Source organism: Erythrolamprus reginae, chromosome Z (genome assembly GCF_031021105.1).
Source record: "Erythrolamprus reginae isolate rEryReg1 chromosome Z, rEryReg1.hap1, whole genome shotgun sequence".
NCBI classification, from domain to species: Eukaryota; Metazoa; Chordata; class Lepidosauria; order Squamata; family Dipsadidae; genus Erythrolamprus; species Erythrolamprus reginae.
In genome coordinates, this window is record NC_091963.1 from 101713775 (window position 1) to 101724322 (window position 10548).

The 10548-nt window shown below is 34.8% G+C and overlaps 1 protein-coding gene across 1 annotated transcript; it reads left to right on the forward strand.

The window, feature by feature from the left end:
• The first annotated feature begins 1435 nt into the window (after positions 1-1435).
• LOC139153669 (tRNA N(3)-cytidine methyltransferase METTL2-like) lies at positions 1436-10088 on the forward strand. The gene is made up of 9 exons (XM_070727923.1): positions 1436-1631; positions 3051-3142; positions 3788-4164; positions 5049-5098; positions 6055-6115; positions 7135-7274; positions 7419-7525; positions 8867-8932; positions 9535-10088. Exons 1-9 carry the CDS (start codon positions 1462-1464, stop codon positions 9717-9719), a joined length of 1248 nt encoding a protein of 415 aa, XP_070584024.1. The 5' UTR covers positions 1436-1461; the 3' UTR covers positions 9720-10088.
• The last annotated feature ends 460 nt before the right edge of the window (positions 10089-10548 follow it).

Below are 10548 nucleotides of genomic sequence, written 5' to 3' on the forward strand. Positions count from 1 at the left end.
TCTGTGGGACCATATCGGTCGCTGGGATTCGTGCGGTAGCAGGCGGTTCCAAAGGTATTCTGGTCCAATGCCATGTAGGGCTTTAAAGGTCATAACCAACACTTTGAATTGTGACCGGAAACTGATCGGCAACCAATATATATATATATATATATATAGATCAGCTGGACTGAGTGTGTATGACTGTGTAGTTAATGGGTTTTTTATACATTTATTTTAATTTAGTTTAAATTTTAACGTTACATTTGTATTGTATTGTACTGTATTACTATCTTGTTGTGAGCCGCCCAAGTCTTCAGAGAGGGGCGGCATACAAATCTAATAAATTCGATTCATTTCAATTCAATTCAAACCGTTTCATCAGAAACAAGTTGTTATTGTGAGTTTCTATCTAAGCAAAAGTGCAGTGAGATTATATGAAATTTTAAAACCAAAATCCCTTTATATCATCATTGTACATAGTTCTCGCCACACAATACTCCTCTGGCCCCAATTTTCTCAGGTCCTTTACTTGCTACAGCTACCAGCAATATCCTTGGATATTTCCTATTCTTACCTCTATTCCCACCTATCTTTCAGCTTTTCTAGAACATGACTTTTCAGGTGTTTTGATTTGGGCACAGATCATCCATTCCAGTTCTTATGTTCTGTGCACAGAACAGTTGGGCTGTCTTGCACAAAAAATCCAACATACAGTATCTCCATGTTGGATTTGGAGGAGTGGGGAACAATATGCAGATGGCTGTTTTTAAAACTTCCCAGCTTAGTCTTTACTATTCCATATCAAGATACTGTTTTAATCAACCTGATTGGCTTTTTCAAAATTAATTATATTTGGATTATATAAGTGTTGTACATTTGTGTACAGCTCCTTCCAAAGTTTCCAATTCTATTTAAAACATCTAGAAATTGTACATAAGGGATAAACATGATCAAACTCCCATTATGCCAATTAAAAATTAAATATGGACATCATTCTGCAAAAATATAATAAAAGCTATTGTTAATATTAGAAGCTAGCAACTAAAATATTTTCATTTGGGTTGCAACCAAGATCATTTGGTACCTTGTTCAAGTGATTTCTAGAGCTCAGCTTTGCAAGTCAACGAAGAAATTTTGTTCTTTGTTAATTTGCAGAAGATGTCAGATGCCTAAAACTCTTAAAATCAATGTTAGAGTTTGGCAGAACCAAAATACTGTACTTTTTAGAAGATGAGGTTTTTAATAATCATGGGCAGACCTCCCTTCCTTCTAAAAAGGAACAAAACTCTAGGGAGACAACCCGTCTCAAGATTCATTTTCGAAGACAATTTGACATAAGAAATCCAGGAAGACAGGCAACCTCATTTAAGTAAAAGCACGCTTTGAAAGCAAGCAAGCATGCCTTAACATCTCACGCATGCGCGTTGGGCAATCTCGTTTCTCGCTTTGCACGAACCTCAAGAGCTGTAGAAAGAACACATGAAATCAAGTCCTGTCCTTCTTCTTCCGGGTCGGATGTTCATTTTCTTGACCTGTCTGCCGTGTCCGTCTTGCATGATGGCTGCGCCCAGCCGGGATGAAAAGAAAAGGAAGCAGTTTGGGAATCGTTTTCTCACTGATGCGGCTCGGGTTTTTCAACACAACGCCTGGTAAGTAACGATTGTAGCTGCTTCTCTCGGCAATCTCTTTTCTGACCCGTTTTACCTACTCCATAGTTTATGCCAGCTCCCTACGCAGGATCTCACAAAAGTAAAATAAAGCCGCATTATCTGTTTTGTTCTCTACACCTATTATATAAATGCTGCATCTTCTTAACAGATCGAAAGCATGAAATATTAAGCTTAGTTGATACAAAAGAAGATGAAAAGGTAAATAAAGAGACGATGTTCAGCTATTTATGAGCAGTAATTAAGAATAAGCTTCATGAGAAAAAATGGTGGGTGGGTGGGTGAACGCACAGTACTAGTGGCTTTTTCTCATCTTTATAAAATCTTATAGCCACATCAAGCCAGCAGCTACTTTAGCTCCAGTTTTTATCTTTTACTGCAAATCTGCTACTCCTAATGAGGTGCGATCGAGGATGTCTAAATGATGATGTCATCACACGGTGCCACATCTTAGAACAGTGTTTCCCAACCTTGGCAACTTGAAGATACCTTGACTTCAACTCCCAGAATTCCCCAGCCAGCATTCACTAGCTGGGGAATTCTGGGAGTTGAAGTCCAAATATCTTCAAGTTGCCAAGGTTGGGAAACACTGTCTTAGAACATAAATACAGCAATCCTGTATTTAACAAATGTTCGGAGTTTCACTAAGCAAAACAAAAACATAATTGTGATGGGTTTATCACTTTACTGCCACTTTGATTGTCAAGCAAATATTAATGTGTAATGTCAATGTGACTTCAAGTTACAATTTTATTTGCATAGTTTCCATTATCTCTGCTTGTCACAAATCAGTTGCAAAGAGCACAAATGGTAATCATGTGATCCCAAGATGAAAAGATTAGTTGCAAGACTTTTTTAAAAAATCCTGCCATAATTTCAAGCTGTCATTAAATGAGGCAGTCAGTGAGCAAGGTCTATCTGTATGTAATTAGCTATATGTACATAATTTAATTGCCAGTGACCACTGTAGCTGGTCACTTTTCCCTACACCTCATGTTTAAAAATAAATAAAGAATACAAAAAAGCAAAGAAAATATTTAAAGCAACTTTGTTTACATCCTTTGTTTTTAGAAATTATCATTTCCACTTCTGTATTGCTTATATACCGGTAATTGCTTTCCTTCCATAAAGAAGCCTTTCTAATCAATAAATCCTGAAATAATTTAATTTTTATTCATTTTCAGCAAAATTATTACAAAGGGTTTTCCAGGCATTTATAAATGTAATTCTAGTTCCATCTTTAAAACAAGTCAATATAGCCATTTCTGCAAACTCAGCTATCTTTGTTCTTAGTCCATTCATCTATTACTGGTGTTTCTGTAGCCTTCTATCTTTGTGCTAAAGAATTGGATTTTAATACTTAACAATTAACTGTGGTGGATTAACATTTCTTTTTTGTAGGGATAATGTGGAATGGTCTGAAGAGCAGGAAGCTGCTGCACAAGCAAAGGTCCAAGAACAGAGCATGCAGTTAGTACCACAAGATCAGCAAGGTACCTTAGACTACATAGTGAAAATTCTTCCTTTTACATATAACAAATTTATCAACACAATGAATATATTTAACAGAACAGAACCATATATATTCTTATTAAGGATTTTTTTTAACAAAATTAAAAGACAAACATGAAACAATATAAGGGGGGATATATCAATATCAATAAAATATCTCAATCTAAAAAAAAGTTTGCTTTTAATTCCAGTGAAATCATTAGGACAAATTAGTGAGTAGCTTCATTCTTCATGATATCCATGATTGATACAAATGTAATAATCCTAGTATTAATCCTAGTTAGAATATCATTTTTTAAAAAGTAAATAAGTTCCTAGCATAAGTGTCTCTTAGCTTCAGAGAACTGAGGTTCAGATGAACAGTCAGATATTATCTGATTTTTGAAGGATGTGGCTTTTGGGTATATGAGAAACTAGTTCTTTTTTTCTGAGTCCTTCGGGATTGGACAGCATAGAAGTCAAATTAAATAAATAAATTGCAACAGCAAATAACTTAATGAAAAGGCAGCAATAAAGCAAATTATAGAGTTCCTGCTACACTTAAGATATCATTGCTGAATTATGTAATTTGTGAGACTCTTTTTGTAAATGGAATTGTTCACATGCTCTGTCTGTCTTTTTTCAAGATGCTTATGAAATCAATGCCAACATATATTGGGATGATTTCTATAAAATCCATGAAAATGGATTTTTTAAAGATCGACATTGGTTGTTCACTGAGTTTCCTGAACTAGCTCCAAACCATCTTCAAGATCAGATTGGCATACATAATTCTAGGAAAACTTCGAAAAACATCAAAAATTCAAGTCTTGGAAGCTACTCTAACAAACTTTGTACAGGAGATAATAAAGACTTGGAACATCCAGATACAGAAAGAAAGAATAATAGTAACATCACCCATCAGCGGCAGTCAGAAGATGAAATGGCATCACAGTTGCAGAAAGAGAAAGTAATAAAAGATGGTGACTTCCCAGGATCATCATCTACATACAGAATATTAGAGGTAAAGACACTACAAATCAAAATTTAAGAATGGTGCATTGAGTGCACAATCCTAATTGAGTCAGCATCCTGTTTAGGAGAAGTAGCTACTACTATTATGCAAAGAATCAAAGAGGCACTTCATTTCAAGTAACGCAGGCCCATATAGTTAACTAAAAGCTTGGTCCACCCAAGCCACATTAAAGTGTCTGCTCTAAGGGTCTACCTTTATTCTACACACGCACAGAAAATACTTCTGCTAGCCTTTCTAATTACTGTACTTGCTTATTACTTTGTCTATTTGGAGGCACTGAAGCATAGTCCTTCATTTTTTAATCAAAATGTCACCTTGAATTGGTATCTTTAGTCTTGGTACAATGGTTTTGAATACAATGCAACATCCGTTTGCATAGGCCTACTAACTGCTCCAGTTGCCCTAAGACAATTAATGACCAGACAGTGGCCTTGTGTTAGCTATCACTAAGTAATTATTAGAGAACTTGGAGTTCAAGCTGTAATTCTTTGTTTTCAATAATAATTATTCACAAATTTACTATATGCCTTCAATGGTGCTACTTATCAGGAAACTACATTACTTTTTCCCCAAAGAAACTCACTTATTGTAGAATAATATGATGTTGTTGTATGTTACACTTAATTTACAAGTACCGTCCTTTAAAAAACCCACCTAATTGCTGACCTCAGAAATAACATGTTTATGGATATTTATGAATACTGTATATGGGAGACAAGCATAGATAATAAAAATTACTTTCAGAAGCGAAGGCACAGTAATCTCTTGAAAGTAACAAAAGTCTTTGGATATCTCAAATTATCTAACAATTTTATTATTTCATTAATTTTTATTATAGCAAAATAATTCAGACATGTTTATGTTATTGACAGGTAGGATGTGGTGCAGGAAACACAGTCTTTCCTATCCTTCAAACCAACAAGTAAGAAAAATTACAACTTAAATGTATAGATTGCATATATACTTTCTAACATTGTAGGATTGCTTATAGGCATAATCCTTTTCACCTCAATTTGAAGTAATCCATTTCCAATTTAGGAGATTTCCCCACCCCAACATGAAGATTAATCTTCTGAAGTTATGTACAGTTTACATTTGCATATATCTAACAGCAGGAAAGCCAATCAATATTCTTAAATTGCATTTTTATAAATGTTTAATTTTGTTGGTACAAAAGCCTAAATCTTAACACAGCATTAGAATGTTAATTTCTCTAGGAGTTGTTTTGTCAGCTGGCCTAAATAGGTCCCATTTGGTGTAATGGTTTCTCATTCCATATTTATGGAGTTATTATAATTGCCCCTATGAATGAGAAACAATTTCATTTGTGTTTTCTAAAAAGTTTGATTCTTAGCTAATATAATTGTTTCTTTTATGTTAAAAAGCATATTGAGGGTGATTTTAATTCAAATTATGGTGTTGGGAAGTCGTATGCTGCTCAAAATAAATTTATTAGAACAGTTTATAAGTCGCAATACTAAATAAATGGAACTTTTCTTCCATGAAGAATGAACACATTTTGTTCCATCTTTGTTCTGTTTCTAAGTAACTTGATTTGATCCTAGCTAATAAGTAATTCTCCTTGACCGGAGAGTAAAATTTGGAATTGAAAGTTTCAATTCTTGTGCCTAATTGTCATGGAGTCTTCATTTTACCCATATTTATTTATTTTTGATTTGATTTGATTTGATTGCCGCCCCTCTCCATTTCAACAATAATAATAATAAACCCCTCTCCATTTCAACAATAATAAAACATTTATTTAGCCACTTTCTAATGGGAAACAAACACTGCTCTAGATGCTATCTTTGGAAACTCTGTAGCAGCTTGTTCTTCTAAATTAACAGTATTTCTAATAAAACTTCTGTTTCATTTCAGTGATCCAGGCCTTTTTGTGTATTGTTGTGACTTCTCTACTACAGCAGTGGATCTTGTCCTGGTAATATTAAAAAAAATTATGTCATTTTTAATATTTTTCTTAGCTAGCTTTCTTTATTTCTGAAAGTTAGTAATTTTTATTGTTTCCTAACATATTCTATTGAAGATAAGAATAGAAATATTTAAACAATATATCACCCTGTAAACAAAAAACAAGAACAGTGAAAAGGGTAAGCTCCATTTATAACTGCCTAATGGCTCCTCTAATGGAACATCAACTGTTCAAAAATGCTGTTCATTTGTAAAAATAAGAAACACTGTGAAATAGAACTATATAATAATTTTTTATTGGCCAAGTGTGATTGAACACACAAGGAATTTGTCTTTGGTGCATATGGCCTCAGTGTACATAAAAGAAAAGATTTATTCATCAATAATCATGAGGTACAATACTTAATGATAGTCACAGGGCATAAAGAAATCAGGAAACAATCAATACTAATATAAATCAGAGGGATACAAGCAATTAGTCACAGTCATATAGTCATAAGTGGAGGGAGAGGGGTGATAGGAATGATGAGAAGACTCATAGTAGTAGTAATGCAGCATTAGTGAATAGTTTGAGAGTGTTGAGGGAATTATTTGTTTAGTAGAGTGATGGCGTTCAGGAAAAATTGTTCTTGTGTCTAATTGTCTGGGTGTGCAGTGCTCTAGAGCATTGTTATGAGGATGGGAGTTGAGATAATTTATGTCCAGGACGCGAGGCATCAGTAAATATTTTCACCACCTCTTTTTGACTCGTGTAGTATACAGGTCCTCAATGAAACTCAAGTTATCCCATTAATGGTTATCCCATTAAAGGTCTCTTGTATGTATGTATGTTCAGGGATTTCCCACAGAAATATATGTGGTTTTCTATAACAAATTTACGTGTGGCTTGGAACATCTAAAAAGTCCTGGTGCAGCTTTGAGGTTGCCTGGGTGGGATTTGGGCAAGTTGCTGTCTCTTAGCTTAATTTACTCCACAGGTTTCTGTGAAATAAGAACTGCTATAAGAAAGATAATTGTGTGAACATGCAGGCCCATCCAGAATATGATGCCTCTCGTTGCTTTGCGTTCGTTCATGACCTGACCAAGAATCAGACGCCTTTTCCAATGCCAGACGAGAGCCTTGATGTGATAGTTCTTATCTTCGTCCTTTCATCTATTCTTCCAGAAAAGTATGAAATATTGTTGTTACATTCTATCTGTCAAAGGGAGAAATGTGCATAGGGGAGGGGTAGAGATATGATGACCTGCTTCAAAGTAAAACTTTTGTAGTGAGCCTCAGTAGGCATTGACTTTTTTCTCTTTCTTTTCCCCAGAATGCAGTGTGTGATCAATAGGCTTAGCCAACTTCTAAAACCTGGTGGAATTATTTTATTACGAGATTATGGCCGTTTTGATTTAGCCCAACTTCGCTTTAAGAAAGGTAGGGTAACATCAAAACTATGATATTTTAAAAATGTAATTAGGTGCTGCTCGTTAAAAGAAAATACAAGCCATTTTCATGAAACTGTGTGTTTTGAGTAGGTACAGGACTGTACCTGTTTGCTCTGCTCCACTATCAACAAAAGCATGATAGTTTCTTCAGAAGATCTTATTGTATGTGAATAAATAACAACTTTTTCTAAGTTTCTGAAATCTGGCCTCTACACTGCTCAAAAAAAATAAAGGGAACACTTAAAGAACACAATATAACTCCGAGTAAATCAAACTTCTGTGAAATCAAACTGTCCATTTAGGAAGCAACACTGATTGACAATCAATTTCACATGCTGTTGTGCACATTCAACTTTGTACAGAACAAAGTATTCAATGAGAATATTTCATTCATTCAGATCTAGGAAGTGTTCTTTGAGTGTTCCCTTTATTTTTTTGAGCAGTGTATATCTAGCACACCAATGGTGATTCATGATGGTGATTGCAAGATGTGGTATGAGAACTGTTTTTTAAAGGGATTAAATTTTATAATCATCAGAACCAATGAAATTTGGTGTTCTATTTTAACAATTCATGAGGTTTCAGATGTGTATCCTGAAATTTTGGGATATTCCATTGTGAGATTTTTAAAGAAATAAAGTTTTAATTTTGAGGTTCCACGAATGCCACTAGGGGGGTCACATGTACAGATATAATCACAGACACTGCATTGCCAAACTGACATGTGATGATCTTCAAAAACTTTAGTGATTTAGTAATTCATACAAAATAGGCATCAGAGCCTATGTCTTACATTGATGCATGATAGTCTTTTGTTTTTGTTGGGGAGGGAAAGGGGGCTAACATTTTCAAGTTTTAACCAGGAATTACTTGTTGCTATGCAGGAAGTGGTAATCTTGTTCCACCAATATTCAGGTTATGTCTTTGGCAACGTTCAGATCAGAATATTTCTGACAATGATCTGGGAAATTAAGAAATTAGGAACAGTTGTTTAATGTCATTTTCAATGCTTGACAGATTTACAAGCACTTCTGAGGGCAAAGAAATCAGTTGTAGATTGTGTGAGCTCTTTTTCAGCCAAAGACCACTGTCTGGTTATTGCTGCTAGATTTCTGCTTCATAAATTTAGCAATTGTAGTAAGAACTGACGTACCACTTCAGCAAGAACTGAGGTACCACTGTATACTAAGTAAAGAAAAAAATATTGTCTTTGCTGAAGTATTTTGACAGTAGAATTGATTATTATTCCCTTTATATTTTGTGGGGAGGTGGTAGAGACAGAAGGAAAGTGGAATAAATGCATGTGGTCAAATCTCATTTTTCTCTTCAGGTCAATGTCTGGCTGATAATTTCTATGTGAAAGGAGATGGAACCAGAGTTTATTTCTTCACACAAGGTAATCAAATGGCAGTTTTATGCAGCAACCAGACTTGCAAGTGAGAGGCATTCCTAAGGAGATGATCTCATAGCTTTGATTGAGAATCTCCATAAACAGATCTTATAGCTACTGCCATTCTCATTGGAGATGTTCAGTCCGATTGGAGCAATACATTACAGTATTGCTCAATGATTATGGATCATTGCAGAATCAAGTAGTGGGCTAGGTTGTCGCTTTTAAAATTAGCTGCTCTACCTAATTATGAAACTATATGACAACTTCCCTGGTTTTCTATCATGACTTCTTGAGAGCTTTTCTTATTTTCTGAGGCTATAGTTTTCAATTATTTCCCATGAGAAATATGGGGGGAGGAAATCTGTGGTACCAAATATCCTCAATGATCTCTCGAAAACCCTTTGACTAGCCCCTGTGGAATTCCTTCTAAATTTTCTGTCCAAAAATGATTTCCCTTCAAGGTATAATTTTAATATAATTTTTAATGATTTGGCTATATTGATATTTTGTTATTATATTGCCATGCAGTGATCAATAATTAATTAAACCTGTCTGTTATAAATAAGAAAACTTAGGTAAATTAAATTATTTCCTTTGTATCGTAGATGAGTTGGATTTTCTGTTCTCTACTGCTGGCTTAGAGAAAATTCAAAATATTGTTGATCGCCGTCTCCAGGTGAACCGAGGAAAACAAATCACCATGTACAGGGTCTGGATCCAATGTAAATACCAGAAGTCACCAGGAAATAACAAACCTGTAGCAGGGAGAATTTCTTCAATTATTAATTGAACTTAGTGCGATCTTTTTTTCTGGGAGAATGTTTCCGTGCTGTAGAGAAAATCATCATATACATGATACACACATGTAACTCTATTGTGCTGTTCTAGGATGATCATTACTTTCTGATGAATTTTTTAAATTTGGAACCGAGGGAAATTTCTCAATTTTCCCAACATTTGTAATGAGTTTTGTACATTACATAATTCTTTCAAAATTCTCATAACTTACATGCCTATAAATTATTTGGTCTAATTCATCATACCTATAGAAATACCTTCAGTCTCAGTTTATCCATTGTTTTCTCTTCTTAGATGGCCTGGAGAAGATCATTTTTTTTCTCTTGTTTGAAAAGATCATTAAATTTTGGGCAGTACTGAATCCCTTTATGTTTGGAGATTTTGTATCCTGAGATAGCTTTTCCAATTTTGGAAGGTCTACCATAGCAGTTCCCAATCTTTCTGGCTTGCTGAACCAGCGGAGGATATGATGGTGTGGAAAGAAGAGAGAGGATATATGTACTGTCACTCGTGCACCGTTTCCAAAAACGCAGCTTCACATGCACTCACTCACACATCACTTTCTCTGCCCAGTTCTTCAAAGGCTATGGCCTAGCAGTGAGCCACAGCCCAGGAGTTGGGTATTCCCTAGTCTACAATATTGTGCAGGCAAGCTGATTAACTTAGTTTAAATTTTTCAAACTTAAATTGCTGATAAAAATCATGTTCTTCTCAAATTCTTGTATTGTCTCTTAATTGGCATGGCTCAGAATAATTACTAAGGTCATGGCTTGCCAAAGTGTTTTTTAGCAATGTTGTTTTCTGTTAAGCTAGGATACGGG